Raw genomic sequence first — 23,169 nt, 5'->3', positions numbered from 1 at the left:
GAGACAGAGAGGGGAGAGTGTTACAGAGGGGGGCAGAGACAGAAAGACAGAGACAGAGAGGGGAGAGTGTTACAGAGGGGGGCAGAGACAGAAAGACAGAGACAGAGAGGGGAGAGTGTTACAGAGAGGGGCAGAGACAGAAAGAGAGACAGAGAGGGGAGAGTGTTACAGAGAGGGGCAGAGACAGAAAGACAGAGACAGAGAGGGGAGAGTGTTACAGAGAGGGGCAGAGACAGAAAGACAGAGACAGAGAGGGGAGAGTGTTACAGAGGGGGGCAGAGACAGAAAGACAGAGACAGAGAGGGGAGAGTGTTACAGAGGGGGGCAGAGACAGAAAGACAGAGACAGAGAGGGGAGAGTGTTACAGAGGGGGGCAGAGACAGAAAGACAGAGAGGGGAGAGTGTTACAGAGGGGGGCAGAGACAGAAAGACAGAGACAGAGAGGGGAGAGTGTTACAGAGGGGGGCAGAGACAGAAAGACAGAGACAGAGAGGGGAGAGTGTTACAGAGAGGGGCAGAGACAGAAAGACAGAGACAGAGAGGGGAGAGTGTTACAGAGGGGGGCAGAGACAGAGACGGGAGAGTGTTACAGAGAGGGGCAGAGACAGAAAGACAGAGACAGAGAGGGGAGAGTGTTACAGAGGGGGGCAGAGACAGAGAGGGGAGAGTGTTACAGAGGGGGGCAGAGACAGAAAGACAGAGACAGAGAGGGGAGAGTGTTACAGAGGGGGGCAGAGACAGAAAGACAGAGACAGAGAGGGGAGAGTGTTACAGAGGGGGGCAGAGACAGAAAGACAGAGACAGGGGAGAGTGTTACAGAGGGGGGCAGAGACAGAAAGACAGAGACAGAGAGGGGAGAGTGTTACAGAGGGGGGCAGAGACAGAAAGACAGAGACAGAGAGGGGAGAGTGTTACAGAGGGGGGCAGAGACAGAAAGACAGAGACAGAGAGGGGAGAGTGTTACAGAGGGGGGCAGAGACAGAAAGACAGAGACAGAGAGGGGAGAGTGTTACAGAGGGGGGCAGAGACAGAAAGACAGAGAGGGGAGAGTGTTACAGAGGGGGGCAGAGACAGAAAGACAGAGACAGAGAGGGGAGAGTGTTACAGAGGGGGGCAGAGACAGAAAGACAGAGACAGAGAAGGGAGAGTGTTACAGAGGGGGGCAGAGACAGAGACGGGAGAGTGTTACAGAGAGGGGCAGAGACAGAAAGACAGAGACAGAGAGGGGAGAGTGTTACAGAGGGGGGCAGAGACAGAGAGGGGAGAGTGTTACAGAGAGGGGCAGAGACAGAAAGACAGAGACAGAGAGGGGAGAGTGTTACAGAGAGGGGCAGAGACAGAAAGAGAGAGACATAGAGGGGAGAGTGTTACAGAGGGGGGCAGAGACAGAAAGACAGAGACAGAGAGGGGAGAGTGTTACAGAGGGTGGCAGAGACAGAAAGACAGAGACAGAGAGGGGAGAGTGTTACAGAGGGGGGCAGAGACAGAAAGACAGAGACAGGGGAGAGTGTTACAGAGGGGGGCAGAGACAGAAAGAGAGAGACAGAGAGGGGAGAGTGTTACAGAGGGGGGGCAGAGACAGAAAGACAGAGACAGAGAGGGGAGAGTGTTACAGAGGGGGGCAGAGACAGAGAGGGGAGAGTGTTACAGAGAGGGGCAGAGACAGAAAGTCAGAGACAGAGAGGGGAGAGTGTTACAGAGGGGGGCAGAGACAGAAAGACAGAGACAGAGAGGGGAGAGTGTTACAGAGAGGGGCAGAGACAGAAAGACAGAGACAGAGAGGGGAGAGTGTTACAGAGAGGGGCACAGACAGAAAGACAGAGACAGAGAGGGGAGAGTGTTACAGAGAGGGGCAGAGACAGAAAGACAGAGACAGAGAGGGGAGAGTGTTACAGAGAGGGGCAGAGACAGAAAGACAGAGACAGAGAGGGGAGAGTGTTACAGAGAGGGGCAGAGACAGAAAGACAGAGACAGAGAGGGTAGAGTGTTACAGAGAGGGGCAGAGACACAAAGACAGAGACAGAGAGGGGAGAGTGTTACAGAGAGGGGCAGAGACAGAAAGACAGAGACAGAGAGGGGAGAGTGTTACAGAGAGGGGCAGAGACAGAAAGACAGAGACAGAGAGGGGAGAGTGTTACAGAGGGGGGCAGAGACAGAGAGGGGAGAGTGTTACAGAGGGGGGCAGAGACAGAAAGACAGAGACAGAGAGGGGAGAGTGTTACAGAGAGGGGCAGAGACAGAAAGACAGAGACAGAGAGGGGAGAGTGTTACAGAGAGGGGCAGAGACAGAAAGACAGAGACAGAGAGGGGAGAGTGTTACAGAGGGGGGCAGAGACAGAAAGACAGAGACAGAGAGGGGAGAGTGTTACAGAGAGGGGCAGAGACAGAAAGACAGAGACAGAGTGGGGAGAGTGTTACAGAGGGGGGCAGAGACAGAAAGACAGAGACAGAGAGGGGAGAGTGTTACAGAGGGGGGCAGAGACAGAAAGACAGAGACAGAGAGGGGAGAGTGTTACAGAGGGGGGCAGAGACAGAAAGACAGAGACAGAGAGGGGAGAGTGTTACAGAGAGGGGCAGAGACAGAAAGAGAGACAGAGAGGGGAGAGTGTTACAGAGAGGGGCAGAGACAGAAAGACAGAGACAGAGAGGGGAGAGTGTTACAGAGAGGGGCAGAGACAGAAAGACAGAGACAGAGAGGGGAGAGTGTTACAGAGGGGGGCAGAGACAGAAAGACAGAGACAGAGAGGGGAGAGTGTTACAGAGGGGGGCAGAGACAGAAAGACAGAGACAGAGAGGGGAGAGTGTTACAGAGGGGGGCAGAGACAGAAAGACAGAGACAGAGAGGGGAGAGTGTTACAGAGAGGGGCAGAGACAGAAAGAGAGACAGAGAGGGGAGAGTGTTACAGAGAGGGGCAGAGACAGAAAGACAGAGACAGAGAGGGGAGAGTGTTACAGAGAGGGGCAGAGACAGAAAGACAGAGACAGAGAGGGGAGAGTGTTACAGAGGGGGGCAGAGACAGAAAGACAGAGACAGAGAGGGGAGAGTGTTACAGAGGGGGGCAGAGACAGAAAGACAGAGACAGAGAGGGGAGAGTGTTACAGAGGGGGGCAGAGACAGAAAGACAGAGACAGAGAGGGGAGAGTGTTACAGAGGGGGGCAGAGACAGAAAGACAGAGACAGAGAGGGGAGAGTGTTACAGAGGGGGGCAGAGACAGAAAGACAGAGACAGAGAGGGGAGAGTGTTACAGAGAGGGGCAGAGACAGAAAGACAGAGACAGAGAGGGGAGAGTGTTACAGAGGGGGGCAGAGACAGAGACGGGAGAGTGTTACAGAGAGGGGCAGAGACAGAAAGACAGAGACAGAGAGGGGAGAGTGTTACAGAGGGGGGCAGAGACAGAGAGGGGAGAGTGTTACAGAGAGGGGCAGAGACAGAAAGACAGAGACAGAGAGGGGAGAGTGTTACAGAGAGGGGCAGAGACAGAAAGACAGAGACAGAGAGGGGAGAGTGTTACAGAGGGGGGCAGAGACAGAAAGACAGAGACAGAGAGGGGAGAGTGTTACAGAGGGGGGCAGAGACAGAAAGACAGAGACAGAGAGGGGAGAGTGTTACAGAGGGGGGCAGAGACAGAAAGACAGAGACAGGGGAGAGTGTTACAGAGGGGGGCAGAGACAGAAAGACAGAGACAGAGAGGGGAGAGTGTTACAGAGGGGGGCAGAGACAGAAAGACAGAGACAGAGAGGGGAGAGTGTTACAGAGGGGGGCAGAGACAGAAAGACAGAGACAGAGTGGGGAGAGTGTTACAGAGGGGGGCAGAGACAGAAAGACAGAGACAGAGAGGGGAGAGTGTTACAGAGGGGGGCAGAGACAGAAAGACAGAGAGGGGAGAGTGTTACAGAGGGGGGCAGAGACAGAAAGACAGAGACAGAGAGGGGAGAGTGTTACAGAGGGGGGCAGAGACAGAAAGACAGAGACAGAGAAGGGAGAGTGTTACAGAGGGGGGCAGAGACAGAGACGGAAGAGTGTTACAGAGAGGGGCAGAGACAGAAAGACAGAGACAGAGAGGGGAGAGTGTTACAGAGGGGGGCAGAGACAGAGAGGGGAGAGTGTTACAGAGAGGGGCAGAGACAGAAAGACAGAGACAGAGAGGGGAGAGTGTTACAGAGAGGGGCAGAGACAGAAAGACAGAGACAGAGAGGGGAGAGTGTTACAGAGGGGGGCAGAGACAGAAAGACAGAGACAGAGAGGGGAGAGTGTTACAGAGGGTGGCAGAGACAGAAAGAGACAGAGAGGGGAGAGTGTTACAGAGGGGGGCAGAGACAGAAAGACAGAGACAGGGGAGAGTGTTACAGAGGGGGGCAGAGACAGAAAGAGAGAGACAGAGAGGGGAGAGTGTTACAGAGGGGGGGCAGAGACAGAAAGACAGAGACAGAGAGGGGAGAGTGTTACAGAGGGGGGCAGAGACAGAAAGACAGAGACAGAGAGGGGAGAGTGTTACAGAGGGGGGCAGAGACAGAAAGACAGAGACAGAGAGGGGAGAGTGTTACAGAGGGGGGCAGAGACAGAAAGACAGAGACAGAGTGGGGAGAGTGTTACAGAGGGGGGCAGAGACAGAAAGACAGAGACAGAGAGGGGAGAGTGTTACAGAGGGGGGCAGAGACAGAAAGACAGAGACAGAGAGGGGAGAGTGTTACAGAGGGGGGCAGAGACAGAAAGACAGAGACAGAGAGGGGAGAGTGTTACAGAGAGGGGCAGAGACAGAAAGAGAGACAGAGAGGGGAGAGTGTTACAGAGAGGGGCAGAGACAGAAAGACAGAGACAGAGAGGGGAGAGTGTTACAGAGAGGGGCAGAGACAGAAAGACAGAGACAGAGAGGGGAGAGTGTTACAGAGGGGGGCAGAGACAGAAAGACAGAGACAGAGAGGGGAGAGTGTTACAGAGGGGGGCAGAGACAGAAAGACAGAGACAGAGAGGGGAGAGTGTTACAGAGGGGGGCAGAGACAGAAAGACAGAGAGGGGAGAGTGTTACAGAGGGGGGCAGAGACAGAAAGACAGAGACAGAGAGGGGAGAGTGTTACAGAGGGGGGCAGAGACAGAAAGACAGAGACAGAGAGGGGAGAGTGTTACAGAGGGGGGCAGAGACAGAGAGGGGAGAGTGTTACAGAGAGGGGCAGAGACAGAAAGACAGAGACAGAGAGGGGAGAGTGTTACAGAGGGGGCCAGAGACAGAGAGGGGAGAGTGTTACAGAGAGGGGCAGAGACAGAAAGACAGAGACAGAGAGGGGAGAGTGTTACAGAGAGGGGCAGAGACAGAAAGACAGAGACAGAGAGGGGAGAGTGTTACAGAGGGGGGCAGAGACAGAAAGACAGAGACAGAGAGGGGAGAGTGTTACAGAGGGGGGCAGAGACAGAAAGACAGAGACAGAGAGGGGAGAGTGTTACAGAGGGGGGCAGAGACAGAAAGACAGAGACAGGGGAGAGTGTTACAGAGGGGGGCAGAGACAGAAAGACAGAGACAGAGAGGGGAGAGTGTTACAGAGGAGGGCAGAGACAGAAAGACAGAGACAGAGAGGGGAGAGTGTTACAGAGAGGGACAAAGACAGAGACAGAGAGGGGAGAGTGTTACAGAGAGGGGCAGAGACAGAAAGACAGAGACAGAGAGGGTAGAGTGTTACAGAGAGGGGCAGAGACAGAAAGACAGAGACAGAGAGGGGAGAGTGTTACAGAGAGGGGCAGAGACAGAAAGACAGAGACAGAGAGGGGAGAGTGTTACAGAGAGGGGCAGAGACAGAAAGACAGAGACAGAGAGGGGAGAGTGTTACAGAGGGGGGCAGAGACAGAGAGGGGAGAGTGTTACAGAGAGGGGCAGAGACAGAAAGACAGAGACAGAGAGGGGAGAGTGTTACAGAGGGGGGCAGAGACACAGAGGGGAGAGTGTTACAGAGAGGGGCAGAGACAGAAAGACAGAGACAGAGAGGGGAGAGTGTTACAGAGGGGGGCAGAGACAGAAAGACAGAGACAGAGAGGGGAGAGTGTTACAGAGAGGGGCAGAGACAGAAAGACAGAGACAGAGAGGGGAGAGTGTTACAGAGAGGGGCAGAGACAGAAAGACAGAGACAGAGAGGGTAGAGTGTTACAGAGAGGGGCAGAGACAGAAAGACAGAGACAGAGAGTGGAGAGTGTTACAGAGAGGGGCAGAGACAGAAAGACAGAGACATAGAGGGGAGAGTGTTACAGAGAGGGGCAGAGACAGAAAGACAGAGACAGAGAGGGGAGAGTGTTACAGAGGGGGGCAGAGACAGAGAGGGGAGAGTGTTACAGAGAGGGGCAGAGACAGAAAGACAGAGACAGAGAGGGGAGAGTGTTACAGAGGGGGGCAGAGACAGAGAGGGGAGAGTGTTACAGAGAGGGGCAGAGACAGAAAGACAGAGACAGAGAGGGGAGAGTGTTACAGAGGGGGGCAGAGACAGAAAGACAGAGACAGAGAGGGGAGAGTGTTACAGAGGGGGGCAGAGACAGAAAGACAGAGAGGGGAGAGTGTTACAGAGGGGGGCAGAGACAGAAAGACAGAGACAGAGAGGGGAGAGTGTTACAGAGGGGGGCAGAGACAGAAAGACAGAGACAGAGGGGAGAGTGTTACAGAGGGGGGCAGAGACAGAAAGACAGAGACAGAGAGGGGAGAGTGTTACAGAGGGGGGCAGAGACAGAAAGACAGAGACAGAGAGGGGAGAGTGTTACAGAGGGGGGCAGAGACAGAAAGACAGAGACAGAGAGGGGAGAGTGTTACAGAGGGGGGCAGAGACAGAAAGACAGAGACAGAGTGGGGAGAGTGTTACAGAGGGGGGCAGAGACAGAAAGACAGAGACAGAGAGGGGAGAGTGTTACAGAGAGGGACAAAGACAGCGACAGAGAGGGGAGAGTGTTACAGAGGGGGGCAGAGACAGAAAGACAGAGACAGAGAGGGGAGAGTGTTACAGAGAGGGGCAGAGACAGAAAGACAGAGACAGAGAGGGGAGAGTGTTACAGAGAGGGGCAGAGACAGACAGAGACAGAGTCACAGAGAGAGACAGAGTGAGAGGAAGAGACAGAGAAAGAAAGAGATACAGAGAGGAAGAGACAGAGAAAGAGAGAGATAGAGTAAGAGACAGAGAAAGAGAGAGAGAAAGAGATAGTGAGAGAGACAGGACAGAGTGTGTAGGGATGCATCGTCTGTCCCCACATCTCCATGAAAGCACCCTGCTGCATGGATCTGTGCACACATGTTAAGAGCAGGCCACAGGGCCCTGGCATCACCCTTTCCCCATCCAGCACCTTCCCTCTTGAAGGACAGGCAGGGCTCTGTTGGCTTCCAGCTGCACACACACCCCAGACCCCCTCTGGGCTCCATACCAAGCCATGCCAGGGAGCAAGCTACTACCCTGGCCCCTGCATGGCAACCTGCTGTCTGCTGCTGCAGTGGGAAGTGACAGCTGACTCCCACGGGGCTCACAGTGGAATTGGGGCAGCTGGTCACAGCTGTAGTCGCCATGGACGGAACAGCGTGGCTTCTGATGTGCCCAGTGCCATCTTCTTTTTCAGAAGGCAAGGATGTATAGTCCAGTTAGAAATGTTTTCATCAAAATGATTAAAAGAGAAACCAGTTGGCCATGATGAGTGTAGGGTTCAGTTGCCTTAACAGTTGGAGGTAAGAAAGGCTCAGGCCCTGCAGTACAGCATTAGGGTCCTCCCCCTGGGCAGCACCTGCTCCCTGCAAACCCAGGGTCCCTGGGAACTGTATGCTTTCCTTGCTGGCAAGCCAAGGTCAGGGAGGGAGGGCCTGGCTGAGTGATGCACTCTCCCATTCCAGTTTTCCCAGAGTAGACAACCACACAGGGGCCTGTGGGCCGGGCATGACCTGCAGTTATGTTTTATTTATATATTTTTTAGAAATAGGATCTTGCTCTGTCACTGAGGCTGGAGTGCAGTGGTGCAATCATGGCTCACTGTAGCCTTGAACTCCTGGGCTGAAGTGATCCTCCTGCCTTAGCCTCCCAAGTAGCTGGGACCACAGGAGCACAGCACTACACTCAGCCTGCAGTTGTGTTTTGTTTGGTCTGTCCTGTTTTTAAAAAAATTTGACTTTGTCACCAATGTTTACAAATTGGGAGAAATCCAGAGCTTATTTTTTGAAAATCAAGATATAAGGTAACACCATGTTCTCACCACCTCTGTGGCAGTGATCTGCTGGGGGCCCCTCTGGGCTGGCCTAGCTCTCTGCACTTGGCCACAGTCCCTTCCAGTCCCTACAGAACCCATGGTGAGGCGGAGCGTGTATGCTGTTTGTCCCTTGGCATGAGAGTCTATGTTTCCTGTGCCCACCTGTCTCCCACATTTGTGTGACTTGCATGACCTCTGCTGGGATTTGAACTTGTGACCTTTGACAAAGAGATGCTCTTTTGCTCCCCATGAACCTCATCCCCACTCCCATCAAAATTTGGGAATCCTGGACACTTCTCTGTTAGCAATCTCAAGATCCACATGATGCCTTTTAGCCCAAAAGAGGTGCTGGACATCCAGTGATAACTGGGCTGATGGGATTTCTCCCCAGACACAAATAAATCTGAGTGTGCATGCGTGTGTCATCTGCGTCCCTTCCCCTGGCTTCTCCAAAATCCTTTCCACACAGCCTGGAGAGTACAGGTCTGGCTGGCCAAGGCACAATCTCTGTGGTCCTTGTAATTTGGGGCACTCCTTTGAGACTACCAAGTTCAAGTCTCTGCCTGAGCCCCACTGAATGACCACATTGAGCTGACTCAAGCCCACCTGGTGAAGTGGCGCGTCTGACCCTCGCCAGGAGTCCTGTTGCTCCTTTCAGGGTGTCTCAGCAGAAGGCTGAAACAAGCTAGTATCTGAAACAACCTAGTATCAGATTTGAGCTTTGGTTGGGTGGGGGAGTCTTAGGAAGCGGGGATTTGCTCTGGATTGGCTCTTACCAGAAATCGGGTCAACACCATGACTAGGTTTCTGACTAAATCCTATATACAGAGAGGGAAGCACACAGATAGACAGGCTGTCAGGGGTACAAAAGCGGCGGTTGCTCACGTTAGCTGAGAGAGGGGCTGCTGGGTATCTTGTAAATGGCACAGCAAGTGACCTCGCTTTATCTGGGTGGAGACACATCATGAAGTGGCCTTGCTTTGTCTCATGTCATTGTGTTTCAGTGACCTTGGCCTAGGTTGGTTTTCTGCGTGATGGTTCAAGTCTTACAGAACAGAGTGGCCCAGCTGTAGCACCTGGCCAGTTTCTGGATGGCAGGGGCTGCCCTTTTTCTTTGTCAGTCCCCTTCATTTTACACATGAGGAAACTGAGGCACAGACAAGTTGTGATAGTTTAAAAATGGCTGCAAATTCTTTCCAGCACCTCCCATTGAGAGGTGGAGTACAAGTTCCCCTTGCCTGAGTCTGCAGTGTCTTATGACTTACTTTGATCACAAGAATGTGGCATAATCAATGCTGCGCAACAAGTTGGGCATGGTGGCATATGCCTGTAGTCCAGTTAATTGGAAGGCTGACCCGGAAGGACTGCTTGAGGCCAGTTGGAGGTCGCACTATGACTGCACCTGTGAATAGCCACCACACTCCAGCCACAGGGATGGACTTGCTGGGTCATGTGGAGATTATGTTTAGCTTTCTGCAGAACTGCCAAACTTTTTTCCACACCGCAACGTTATACATTCCCACCAGCCATATGTGAGAGTTCCAATTTTTCTATATCCTCTTTTTAAAAAAATTACCACTATTTGAGTAGGTGTGAAGTTGTATCTCACTGTGTTTTGATTTGCATTTCCCTAATGATTCATGATGTTGAGCCTCTTTTTATTTGCTTATTGGCTGTTTGTATTATCTTCTTTGGAGAAATATGTCTATTCAAACCTTTGCCTTTTAAAAAAGTGGACTGTTTGTCTTCTTGCTGAGTTAAGAGTTCTTTATATATTCCAGATAGTAGATCCTTATCAGATATTCGATTTGCACACTCTTCTCCCATTCTGAGTTGTCTTTTCACTGTCTTATTGGTGTCCTTTTACCTGAGTAAGTTTTTAATTTTGATGAAGTCCAAGTTATCTATTTTTCTTTCTTGTGCTTTCAATATTATATCTAAGAAACTATTCCCTAATCCAGGGTCACATAGATTTACACCTACTTTTCTTCAAATAGTTTTATGTCTTACGTGTAGGCTTTTGCTCTAATTTGAGTTAATTTTTGCCTCTGATGAGAGATACACGTCCAAATTGGTTCTTTTGCATGTGGAGATCCAGTTGTCCCAGTGCCGCCATTATTGAAATGACTATTCTTTCCTCTACTGAATGGTCTAGGAACAATATGTTTTCGGCATAAACTGATATATATAATAGATGTATCCTATTCTTTTTAATAGTATAATTTGTGTTACTTAAAAAAATACTCTTAATAATAAAGCATTCATGTATTTAACAAATATGCACCAAGAGTCTTCCTGGGCACACACAGTGAATAGGACACAGTTCCTGGGCTCCAGGAGCCTACATTCCAGAGAGGGAGAGACAGTGAAGGAGCAGGGAAGGAACTCACAAAACAACGGGTGATGAGAGCTCTCAGAGCAAACAGATCAGACAGAGGTGGGAATACGGGACTGGGTAAGCATGTGCTTTGGATCAGAAGGGCCGCAGAGTCCTCCCGGAGGAATCAGAGATCAGCTGCGCCAAGTCTCTGAGGCTGGAACCAGCTTGGCTTGCTGGATGAACTGGGAAAAAGAGGTGGGGTGCGGGGGAGGGGTGGGGGGGCAGCGGGAGAGTGGCGGGAAGTGAGGGCAAACAGGTAGGGGAGGGTAGACTAGCAAGGCCATAGGCGCCTTCGGGAGCAAGGTGGAGGTGAGCATAATTTGATGTGCAATTTTTAGATCATAAAACGGTGCCCCGTGGATGGGAGCGAGTGGAGCGGAGGGAGACCGATGACCAGCTAGTAGTTATTTTTCAGGTACCCAGGAATAAAGTGCGGGTTTGGATCTAAGTGGTGGTGAAGTTGAAGTGGAGGAGTCCAGATTGAATGCGGAGGTGTACGGTGAGGTGGCGGAGGGTGAGGACCGGAAACAGTAAGTAATTAAGCTGTTGCAGAGTGAGGTTGTGCCAAGTTTAGTTGGAAATACAGGCAGGGGTCCTGCGTATCAGGGAGGCCCCGTGTGCCGAGCAAGGACCTGGGCCAAAGCAAACGAGGTCTGTGCGCCAGCGGCGGCAGGCGAGCTTGCACTTAAGTGAGCTGGGGGTAGCCGTCCGGCCTGTTGGACAGGTTCGAATCCTGGATCTGCCGGCTGCCGAGTGACTCGAGCTCGCCGTCCCTGTTTCCTCACCCCTGGGTGACCGCGCACGCTTAATCAGCTCAGACAGGTACAGCCCCTGGAACGCAGTCAATGCTTACGAGAGGTTGCCTGTTAAGTGTCTGAAATATTAATATGATTCGAAGTCAAGACAAGCCTCGTCTTCCACGCCCGCGGGAACGAGAAGGAAGCGCTCAGCGTTGGGAGCCTCACCCCGTCCCCTGTCGGTCCCGCGCCCCGCCGCTCGCCCTCGTAGGTGCCGGCGCTCCGTCCCCCGACCCCCGCGCCCCGCCCTCCGACCCCGCGCCCCGCCCTCCGACCCCGCGCCCCGCCCTAGTCGGTCCCGGCGCCCCGCCCCCGCCTCCGCCTCCGGCGCCCCGCAGCTCAGCCCCACGTCACGTCGGCCCAGCAGGCCTCGCGCATCGCCCGGCGGCGTCCGCGCACGCGCGGTTCCGAGCCGGACTCTACGCCGGGTCTTGGCGCGGATCGCGTCCCGGGGCGGCGCACGCACACCTGGGCGGGGCGCGGGCCGCTCTGCTTCCGAAGCGGCTCCGACGCCGTCGCTGGGACCAAGATGGACCTCCCGGCGCTGCTCCCCGCCCCGACTGCGCGCGGAGGGCAACATGGCGGCGGCCCCGGCCCGCTCCGCCGAGCCCCAGCGCCGCTCGGCGCGAGCCCCGCGCGCCGCCGCCTGCTACTGGTGCGGGGCCCTGAAGATGGCGGGCCTGGGGCGCGGCCCGGGGAGGCCTCCGGGCCAAGCCCGCCGCCCGCCGAGGACGACAGCGACGGCGACTCTTTCTTGGTGCTGCTGGAAGTGCCGCACGGCGGCGCTGCCGCCGAGGCTGCCGGAACACAGGAGGCCGAGCCTGGCTCCCGTGTCAACTTGGCAAGCCGCCCCGAGCAGGGCCCCCGCGGCCCGGCCGCCGCCCCCGGCCCTGGCGTAGCCTCGGCGGGCGCCGTCACCATCAGCAGCCAGGACCTGCTGGTGCGCCTCGACCGCGGCGTCCTCGCGCTGTCTGCGCCGCCCGACCCCGCAACCGCGGGCGCCGCCGCTCCCCGCCGCGCGCCCCAGGCCTCCGGCCCCAGCACGCCCGGCTACCGCTGCCCCGAGCCGCAGTGCGCGCTGGCCTTCGCTAAGAAGCACCAGCTCAAGGTGCACCTGCTCACGCACGGCGGCGGTCAGGGCCGGCGGCCCTTCAAGTGCCCGCTGGAGGGCTGTGGCTGGGCCTTCACAACGTCCTACAAGCTCAAGCGGCACCTGCAGTCGCACGACAAGCTGCGTCCCTTCGGCTGTCCAGTGGGCGGCTGTGGCAAGAAGTTCACTACGGTCTATAACCTCAAGGCGCACATGAAGGGCCACGAGCAGGAGAGCCTGTTCAAGTGCGAGGTGTGCGCCGAGCGCTTCCCCACGCACGCCAAGCTCAGCTCCCACCAGCGCAGCCACTTCGAGCCCGAGCGCCCTTACAAGTGTGACTTTCCCGGTAACCGCGCGCTCGGGGGCGGGCGGGCTGCGTGGTGTTGCAGGCAGGTCCGGGGTGCCACGTCCGCCCCACAAAGGGGCCTGCCAGACCTTAGCAAGCCGGGGACGCAGGCTCTTCGGGATTTGTGTTCTAGCTCCTTCCATGTCATTCGATTTGAGATCTTGGCCCTGCCCTGCCGCAGGGATTCCGGTGGCAGGTAGCGCAGATCACCACAGCTGCGCTTCCCAAAGGTGGCGGCAACAGATATCCTTAACCTGCTTGCGCTTGATGAAAGCGGCACGCATCTTCACAGAGTGGCACGGAGCTATGTGTCAGGTCTTTATTTTCCTCAGTCTCGTCATTTATTTACGGGGTGCACACTCCGTGCTAGAGGAGCAGAGATGAATGTGGCCAGATTCAGGACCTTAACACGCTGGGAGGATAGCCACAGGTGTGCGCACATCCTGGCTTTTTTTGCCTTTTGCACTTTGATTTCCGTTGAACCTCACAGTTTTGTGAAGTTTTAAAAATTAGCCGTCTGTGAAGGTTAAAAACTGTCCTCTTTTACAGATGAAGAGACAGAGGCCGAGCCTTTTGGATAAAGTCCACTGCTGGTGGCTGGGCGCGGTGGCTCACGCCTGTAATCCCAGCACTTTGGGAGGCCGAGGCGGGCGGATTACGAGGTCAGGAGATCGAGATCATCCTGGCTAACACGGTGAAACCCCGTCTCTATTAAAACTACAAAAAATTAGCCGGGCGTGGTGGCGGGCGCCTGTAGTCCCAGCTACTCGGGAGGCTGAGGCAGGAGAATGGTGTGAACCCCAGAGACGGAGCTTGCAGTGAGCCGAGATCGCCCCACTGCATTCCAGCCTGGGCGACAGAGCGAGACTCCGTCTCAAAAAAAAAAAAAAAGTCCACTGCTTGTTCTTTCTCCACTGTGTTGACCTGCAGTTGTTGGGAATGTAGGACTCCAACACAGTGAGCTCTTCACCAGGATGGGCAGCTTTCCCTGCTTTCACAGGGACAGGGTTCCTCCAGAAGGGCAAGAAAGGATTCCTGCCTGGAAAGGCAGAAGAATGGAGTCGGCTGGGTGGCAGAGCCCAGGAGGAAGGACCAGTCATTCAAACAGAAACTGGAATGTGTGCCTAGCATGCCCCTAACCTGTATATGCACACGGCTCTCCTTATAATGTCCTTAAACAAGAATTTTTAAAGGATGAGATGAGAATTATGAACGGGTTTTATTATTTTTTCCCTCGCATATGCCTGTGGACTGTCTTGCGCATTCCTCTTCAGAGAGAATGTGGCTTGAGGCCACTAGCTCAAAGCCTTTTTCAGTCATACACTCTTGGGAATGTGATGGTGGCTGTAGACCCTTTCCCTGCTAAAAGAGTATCATTCTGTGTATGACACTGGGAGGGTCAGGGATCCCGCCTGCTTCCAGGCATGAGGTCTCTTGAGGGTTTTGTGTTGGCTGATCCATGAGGCTTCTTGTGTGGAGATGAGATTAGATGGTTAGATGAGATGAGATGGTTAGAAGCAGGAGCAGGACCAGTGAAGCATCATCAAAGGGCCCAGACCTGAGTTTTCTGAAGGCCTGAGCCAGGGAGTGGGAATGATGAGGGTCTCTAGCAGGTGAGATTGCAGAGGGAGAACCAAAGGGTGTAATTATCTATGGGGGTGTGGGGGGTTCTTGCCAAGGCAGAGAGAGTCTGTGTTCAGATTTACATGACCAAGTGTGTGAACACACCGAAGCCCAAAATACCCTGGAGGTATTTTGGGACCAGATTGAGGCCAAAGATCAGCATTTCTGAGTTTGATGTTGCTGGGGAAAGTAGGGTTGCTTGGGCTGATACTTTTGGGCAGTGCTGTGCCATGTACATCTGTGTGGCAGTTCATAGGCATGATAGTATCTCGTTAAAGGCTCCAAGAGGAGCTGCAGCAAAGACCCCTGTTAAACATCCTGCAGCCTCATGTTTTCCACCCTGTTGGAGCCCTGAATGTTTCTGTCGGAGGAGAAGCATTGCTGTGGAATTGTTGAGGCTTAGCTGCTTTGGCCAGGGGTTAGGATTGAGGTGAAGATTACAAAGCAGGGAACCTAAGGAAATTGCGAAAGGAAAAAGAATCCAAATAGCAAGGGACAGGGCTGGCAGTTGGAGAGTGTCAGGGAGGAAATTTGGATATGTAGAGCATGCAGCATCACCCCCAAGGGGTGAAAAATCCTGGCTAGTAGGATGATTTGTAGCCTTCCAAAGATCAACCCTACCAGACAAAATCTTGTTCCTTAGTATTTGATTTCTCTCATGGGGTTCTTGGGTCTCAGCCTGTGTGCAGGATCAGTGCTCCGGAGCCGGCCAGTAGATGGCTGTGAACGGAGGACTTTGTCTTTATCAGTTGCTCCATCTCCAAGTCATGTTGCAACAGGTGGCCAGCGTGTGCCTATTGGCTGCCATTAGCTGCCTTCCTGTGGTGATCACAAAGCCAAGCATTAATGGTCATCCCTTTTTAGAGAGTGCTTCTGAGTCATGTTTTCCCTTGTCTGCTTCAGTGTGAACAGTGTCTGGTGGGTGTGACTAGCATTAGCTATGTTACATAATTTTTGCCACGCTTTGAGCAGGGTTTGTGTTTTCCTTGTTCAGGCTGTGAGAAGACATTTATCACAGTGAGTGCCCTGTTTTCCCATAACCGAGCCCACTTCAGGGAACAAGAGCTCTTTTCCTGCTCCTTTCCTGGGTGCAGCAAGCAGTATGATAAAGCCTGTCGGCTGAAAATTCACCTGCGGAGCCATACAGGTAATGAGCTAGGGAACGCACAGCATTTGGACCCAAGATTTGTCTTCATCGTAGCTGTTGGAGTTGTAAATTTTATGCTGTATAATTTTTTTCTTTTATAAGGTGAAAGACCATTTATTTGTGACTCTGACAGCTGTGGCTGGACCTTCACCAGCATGTCCAAACTTCTAAGGCACAGAAGGTAATCCTTACATTTTGGTTTGCATTATCAGGTTTGAAAATGAGTGGTTTGTTAGCAGCAGAAACCAATGAATGAAATATCTGTAGACATTTTTTAAGTTGTTAAAAAAGGAGCTCAGTGTTGATGATTTGGAAAATTCAGAAAACTGTAAAAAGAAAATTGCTCAGAATCTCATCACCTGAAGACATTTTTTTCTGTGTATACTTTTTTTTAAAAAAGCTTAATTGGCATACTCTGTTCTTAAAAAAAAAAAATCCAGTTTTTTTTTTTTAACTTAACATTGTAGAATAAGCTTTCTTCATGTAATTACAAGTTTTCATGGTGGTAATGACAACCCTGGAGACTGTGTCCAGGTGACACTCAGCACTTTACATGTGTGTCTTCTACCTTAACAACCTCAAAGCTAATGTTCTTATTCTCCCTGTTTTACAGTGAGACTCGGAGAGATTCGATGGTTTTTCTGTACTTGCACAGCTGGGCTCTGAGGATTTAATATAAAAATGTCACTTAGGAAAAGACACAGTCTTTACAAGTTGGCTTAAGAGAGTCCTTTTGGCATTGCAGCTAATGCTCTGTGCACATTTCTCACGACCCTCTGTTGCTGGGAAAGCTTGTTGATCATGGGGGTTTCTAAACAATAGAAACACCTTCATCAATACATTTGGGACTCCACTGTTCTTAGATTAGCTTATATTAGATTGAAGTAGCATTAATTGTTTGATGTGTGACTCTGGGGTCAGCTTAGTCATTAAAGTAGAATTTTTTTGGGGTAGCTAAATTGCAAATCTGCTCACATGGATTAAAGACAGAATTAAGATTTTCCGAAATGTACTGATCATTTTTGTAAATGCAAAGTTTGTGTTTTGGTATGTTTTGTAGAATTTTAAAGAATCATGGTGAGTTGTGTGAGGAATCACAGCTCCTTTATTTTTCTGTCTGGCAGGAAACATGACGATGACCGGAGGTTTACCTGCCCTGTCGAAGGCTGTGGGAAATCATTCACCAGAGCAGAGCATCTGAAAGGCCACAGCATAACCCACCTAGGCACAAAGCCGTTCGAGTGTCCTGTGGAAGGTAGATTTTAAAACATTGCTTTGAGCAGTAAACTAAGTGCCATGCCAACATTTATCCTGTTAAGTTTCCGTTGTTTAAAGGTAAATGTTAGCTGCTTAAAGACTGACTCAATATAAGTTGCAGCATTATGTTTACTTACCTCATTGAGTTAATTGTACTATTTTGGGAGCAGTGACTTGAGAATCAGACGCAGTTTGACTCATGGCCCTGATCCTCATTAGATCTGTGGCTCTAGTTAAGTTACCTGTTTAATTTGGCGGTCGTGAGGATTAGGTGAAATGTGGAAAATGCCTGTTTATCCATCTGGCATGGAGCTCGGACTCAGTAAATGGTAGGTACTTTTGAGATCACATTTGAATTGTCGCTCCAATCATTTTGTAATTGGAGAGCAGTAAAGCTAGACTGACTTTTTCTTTTTTTGTTTAATTTTTGAGACAGTCTTGCTCTGTCACCCAGGCTGGAGTGCAATGGTGTGATCTTGGCTCATTGTAACCTCTGCCTCCCAGGTTTAAGTGATTCTTATGCCTCAGCCTTCTGAGTAGCTGGGACTACAGGCGTACGCCACCACGCTTGGCTGATTTTTATGCTTTTAGTAGAGACAGGGTTTCACCATGTTGGCCAGGATGGTCTCAAACTCCTGACGTCAGGTGATCCACCCACTTTGGCCTCCCAAAGTGCTGGGATTAACAGGTGTGAGCCAACATGCCCAACCTGACTTTTTAAAAGGGATAGTAGAGTGGTTTTTTCCTTTAAAACACTGAAGGCTCAGTTCATTTACCAGAAATTGGCTGCGTGACCTGTGCGTGACTTGTGCGTGCTGGCCCTACTCTAGTTCTGCAGGTGCACTGGGAGGCAGTGAGCCAGGACACGTCTGGTGGTCATGGATTCAAAGTCTGGCTCTACCGCTCCCTAAAGTGGTGGCCTCAGGCAAGCTGCTTCTCTGGGCCTTGGTTTCCTTACCTGGAAGAGAGAATAATAAAGACCCATTTAAAGCTGAGCCTAGCTCTTAGAACATAATGAACATATATACAAGTGGTGTAACTGAGAAACAGTTCCTCCTTCTGTCAGAGTTTCAGCTGGAGGTGCAGACAGGGGAACAGGTAACATGTAGGGTGCTGCAGGGGCGCAGAGAGTTTCCCCAGACCGGGGTGAGAACGGCCTCACAGTCAGCTGAAGAAGAGGGGAGAGCACCAGACACGTGCGTGTGGGTGTTGGAGGCGGAGTGGCCTGGGAGAGCCTCTCAGGGCCAGGAATGGCAGGCTTGAGTGCTTGGGTGAGCGTATGATGTCATCATGTTTGAGTTGTGGCTTAGTCTGGCTTCAGGACTGAAAGCAGCCAGGGGTGTGGGGAGGTGGGATGGCCTGGACGGGGGTCTTAACAGTGGGAAAAGAGAAAGGGGCATCAATAGCCGAGGTGGGAGTTAGAAGTCACAGTATATGGTGATGGATTTGGATTTTAGTTGATGTCAGTGTGTCAGCTGAGTGGATTTGGAGGAAGCAGAGTTTGGTTTGGACATGTTGTGTTTTTGGTACCTTTGTGCGTCTAATGCGCAGAGGGCAGGGGATGTGCCACTGGTGCTGGGGAGAGCAGGCCAGGCAGGGAGCGAAGCAGACAGCACCCGAATCATCATTTAAGCCACAAAAGTGGATGAAATTCTCAAAGAAGAGTATAAATGGAGGAGAGTCAGGGTAGTGTAGTTGATCAAAAGCCTGAATTCTGGAGTCAGACTTCCTGGATTCGAGTCCCAAGTTTGCCACGTAAGTAGGTCTGGGGCCTCGGACAAACACTTGAAGCTCTGTGCCTGTTCCTTATCTGTAAAGTGAATAAAACCTCCCAGGGTTGTTGAGAAGGCTGGATTGGTTACTAAGTTTAGCGCATATGGAAAACATTAGTATATATGTCAGTTACTGTCGTTGTTGTGATTGCTGTTAGATTTTCTTGAAAAGGACCTAGGACAGAGCCCTGGGGCTGCCCCAGATTCCGGTGGAGTGGCTGGGACGGGTACTGGCAGGACCAGCAAGAGCACAGTGGGGGTGGTGCTGAGGTGAGAGGGGAATGTGTGGAAGTGGGGGTCACCTGGAGTGCTAGGGTGAGCCAGGACCAGGGAACACATGCCTCGGTGCCACCTGCAGGGTTGTCTTGGTGTGTTGATGGATGAGGTTCCGTGGGTCACTCAGGCAGAGTCCTGTTCTGGTGCCCTGAGAGGTGGCCTGAGTGGGAGACGGGGATGGTTTGTGCTGACACTTCTGCCAGAGGTAACTGGGGAAAGGGGAAAGGTGGGAGTTGGCCGTGGAGGATAGGGCATTTGTTTCTGTAGAGCTCTGTTTCTTCCAGCAAGTCTAGGTGTTGTGCTGGGAGAGAAAGGGGGCACTCCCCACGTGGTGTATGGGCAGCACGTGGAGATGGAGTTGGAGCTGGTGGGAGGAGCCCAGAACCTCTTCTCAGCTGGACTGAGAGTTGATCATTCTTGGGGTTGGGCAATAGTTGGGGCTAATGACACCATTTTTTTCCACTTTGGTAGGTGTTTGAACTGTTCTGTAATAAAAAGTAGAAGGCAAAACTACCTTTTTTGTAGTAACAGGAGGAGGAGGAAAGGACAAGGCCACAGACCAGAAGTATGTCTGAGGGCAGGTGTTGGGTGGCATCATTGCGGCCTCGGGGCTGTGTGTTCTAGGGCCTGTGTCTCGTGTTGCCGAGCCTCGTGCTTGCCTGGCCGTCCATGTGAGCGCCTCACTGTCCTCTGAATGCAGCTTTGCAGACAGGTCTGTCAGTGATGGCTGCTTCTGCCTCTCCCTGGTTGCAGCTTGGATTTGTAAAGAATGGAAACAGATCTCAATATACTGGCAGAATTTGGAAAAGCCAGCAGTTAGTACACATGGAGAAATGATTACATTCCTGGTTGTCGCAGGAAATACAAACCAAAATGAAATATATTTTTTGCCTATGGAATTAGCAAATACTTTAAAAAATGGAAACCCAGTGCTGGCAAGAGTGTGCAAGGGTCCTGTTGTAGCATGGCCCTGCCATCAAGAAGGCATTTGACAGAAGATGTGCTCAGAGCCTCTGCTCTGTGACTTGTCTCTAGAAATCTGTGCTCAGGACCCCCAGCTGGGAAAGGGGGTTCCAGGGTACCCTGTGTACCATGGTGAGCAGGGCATGCGGAGGAAACTGTGCGCTTGCAGGGCAGCCCTGGGCCATCGGACTGTCTCCTGTGTTTCACAGATGGTCTTTGATGAGCCTGACCTGGAAACGAGTTTGCAGCTGTATTAGAAAATGAATAATGTAGTTGAAAACTATATTCACAGGCATCCAAGGCCCTTACTCATCTGGCCGTATCCTATCTTCATAGCCTCTTTCCTTAAAATATCCCTCCTCCAGGCGCTGGGCTCTGGCAGTACCGCCCCACCGTCTTAAGAAGGTGCCGCGAGTGCGTCGTTGCTCGCACCACTTGCTTAGACCCGTGCAGAGGCTCTGTAGGCAGGTATGGCTTTATTGGGCCCTCAGCACCCCTGTGAGGTAGGTGTCACTCCTGTTTCACAGAACAGAAAAAGGAGACCCGCAAAAGATAAATAATTTTGTCTAAGGCCACACTGCTGGTAAGAGGCTGAACTGGAACCCAGGCTGGGGTGCCTGCACTGCTGCCCTTCATGCCCCCATGCCTTGGCTGGGCAGCTCCTGCGGCAGGAGCACCATCTGCTCTGCTGCAGGGTGGCCCAGTCACCTCGAATGCTGCATACTCCTGAGACCGCTTTTCTGTCTTCTCGGGAGGTGTGTGGTTTCCTCTGCTGCTTGCATGTTTCAGTGTTGGCACTGACTTCCTTCTGCCCTTTGTTGCAGCAACTGGCTGTTCTACTTGCCCCTACCAGGTCACAGGCCTCTGACTGCCAAGAGCTCCACGTCTCCTTCCTGTGTCCATATGGGGCAGAGCTCCAGCGTAGTAGAAAGCCAGGGCATGGAGGGGAGGTGACTGTAACTTTGAATGTGTCTTGTTTTTCCTCTGATGCCTGTGTGCAGATCAGAGACATAAGTGGATTGGGAGTGTAAGCAAGGAGTTGCCAGCTCTGGGCTCCAGGACACCCGCTCAGTCTCCCTGGGCATCCATTGTCTCAGTGGGAAAGTGAAAGGACTGGCTTTGGTGATCTGTCAAGATAGTTTCCAGCTCTAAATGTCATCCTAGGATTACATTTTTTATGGTAATAGCTTAATCGAGATGACTAGAATAAATTGTTTGCAACTGAATATTTAAGCAGTTAATACTTAATTTGACTTAATCTTCCCAACATCTCCATGTAGTGGGTGAAGAAACAGGCACAGAGATTGCTTAGGCATAGCTGAGGTAGGACTTCAAATCTCCCTACGGGTTTCACTGTATCTCTTGCTTTTTAAAAACAGTTTGCTTTTGACTTGAATTGCTTGTGATGCTACTTCTAGAGATATTTGGTCTCTGTCCTTGCCAGTAGCCAGGGTACAAAATGCAGGTCTGGTGGTTCTGATCTGATGAGGAAGTGTCACTTGTTCCTGGTTCCTTGGTGATCCTCGGGTTTCACACTCATTACTCTTTTTGTTCCAGGATGTTGCGCGAGGTTCTCCGCTCGTAGCAGTCTGTACATTCACTCTAAGAAACACGTGCAGGATGTGGGTGCTCCGAAAAGCCGTTGCCCAGTCTCTACCTGCAACAGACTCTTCACCTCCAAGCACAGCATGAAGGCGCACATGGTCAGACAGCACAGCCGGCGCCAAGGTCTGCACTTTCCACGGCCCCCCATGGGGAGCTGCTTCCCTGTGAGAAACGGGAACAGTGCCAGTGCCGTCTGTTCCTTCTTCACCTCTTGGAAGGTGTCGGGCAGTGGGGTTGTGGGCGTGGCTGCCAAGCCAAGTGGCCTCTTTTGCACTCTCTGCCACTTTCTTGCCTTTGACCCTCTAATCCCTCCCATGTCTTTTGTTTTTTGAGACAGGGTCCCTCTGTGTCACCCTGACTGGAGTGCAGTGGTGTGATCATGGCTCACTGCAACCTCAGGCTCCTGCTCAAGTGATCCTCCCACCTCAGTCTCCAGAGTAGCTGAGCCCACAGGCATCCACCACCATGCCTAGCTAATTTTTGCATTTTTTATAGAGACAGGGTTTCACTATGTTGCTCAGGCTGGTTTTGAACTGCTGGCCTTAAGCAGTCTGCCCACCTCAGCCTCCCAAAGTGCTGGGATTACAGGCATGAGCCACCATGCCCGGCCCCTCCCATGTCTTTGAAATGCTTTCCTGGAAGAATGTTTCACTTTGTTGACTTTCCCTAGCATATGTCCCCTAAGCCTGTGTCTCTCACTGGGACTTTTGTCCTGAATTCTGAACCTGCCCCTCCTGTGTTTCCGTCTGCCTCAGCTATTCTCTCTCCAAGTAACAAAGGCTAGAGCAGAGTTGTGTTTCAGGAGTGGACTGGGAGTAGCGAGGGCTGGAGAGGGCAGGGTTAGAGAGGAAAGTGACGGTGGCCTGGTGACCTGTGAGGGGAATGCTGAGTGTGTGAGTGCCTAGTCATTGGGCAGCTTTGCAGCATGGGACTAGGAAACCTACCCCACTAGGCCTTTTCCACAGTCCAGGATACAGAAGTGCCTGGCAGCTGTGGTGGCGGCCCCTCTGGGGAGCACGCCCATGTGCCCTGTTCTCTGGGGCCTGGTGCGGTTGTCGCTCCTCACCGGGCCTGGCTGATGGCATCCTAGCTAGCCCTAGAGTTACTTCTGCTGCTCAGTCCATGGAGGCTGTATGTGTCACCAACTGGGTCCTCACGTCTCCTGTGTGACCAGCAGCACCACAGCAGAGCACCGGCTTTGGGGCGCAGCTATGTCACAGCTGCCGCGTTGGCAAGGGACAGGCCTCCATGCCTCGCACAGAGTTTGGTGAGGGGTTGGGCTCAGGGCAGTTCTGTGGCCTTTGCTTTCTTGTGATCCTATTTAGAAGTGGTCATGAAGCCCCTCCTTGGGATCTTGGACACTGATCTTTCACAGTTTTCAGCAGTTGCTGTTCAGCTTTATATTTAAATAAATTGCCCTTCTGGCTTTATTAGTGTCTTGAGGACACGGAATGTGCGTGCCACCTGATTCATGTTGGAGGGTGTCACCTTTGCTCACAGAGGCCCACATGACCAGGCCCCTTTTCTCTGAGGGCTCTGTGAGACTACATCACTTAGGCCTCTCCCCTGTTTGGCCGTTCCCTCTCATGGCACACTTCCCCTTTCCTGACCTGGCCAATTGAGAAGTCTGCAGAGGCCCAGTGTTATACTAGATGCACTTTCCTTAAACTCTAGTGGGATGTGAGACCCTCTTCTGTAGCAGCTTGTGTATCCCAGGA

At 52.2% G+C, this 23,169-nt stretch overlaps 1 protein-coding gene across 3 annotated transcripts in view; it reads left to right on the top strand.

The window, feature by feature from the left end:
• The first annotated feature begins 11,762 nt into the window (after positions 1 to 11,762).
• Positions 11,763 to 23,169, top strand: part of ZXDC (ZXD family zinc finger C) — a 38,379-nt gene continuing 26,972 nt past the window's right edge. Inside the window, exons 1-5 of one of the 3 annotated variants that reach the window (XM_004036228.5) lie at positions 11,767 to 12,808; positions 15,426 to 15,578; positions 15,681 to 15,759; positions 16,703 to 16,833; positions 21,404 to 21,574. In XM_004036228.5, coding sequence (XP_004036276.4) covers positions 11,902 to 12,808; positions 15,426 to 15,578; positions 15,681 to 15,759; positions 16,703 to 16,833; positions 21,404 to 21,574 — 1,441 coding nt within the window. In that variant the 5' untranslated portion in view covers positions 11,767 to 11,901. Of the gene's footprint in view, positions 12,809 to 15,425; positions 15,579 to 15,680; positions 15,760 to 16,702; positions 16,834 to 21,403; positions 21,575 to 23,169 lie in introns of all 3 variants that reach the window. The other 2 variants (XR_008678703.2, XM_055383876.2) reach the window with 2 other exon arrangements.

Source organism: Gorilla gorilla, chromosome 2 (assembly GCF_029281585.2).
Source record: "Gorilla gorilla gorilla isolate KB3781 chromosome 2, NHGRI_mGorGor1-v2.1_pri, whole genome shotgun sequence".
Lineage (NCBI taxonomy): Eukaryota > Metazoa > Chordata > Mammalia > Primates > Hominidae > Gorilla > Gorilla gorilla.
Note: the sequence above shows the minus strand (reverse complement) of the source record. Positions and strands in the feature narration are given on the sequence as shown.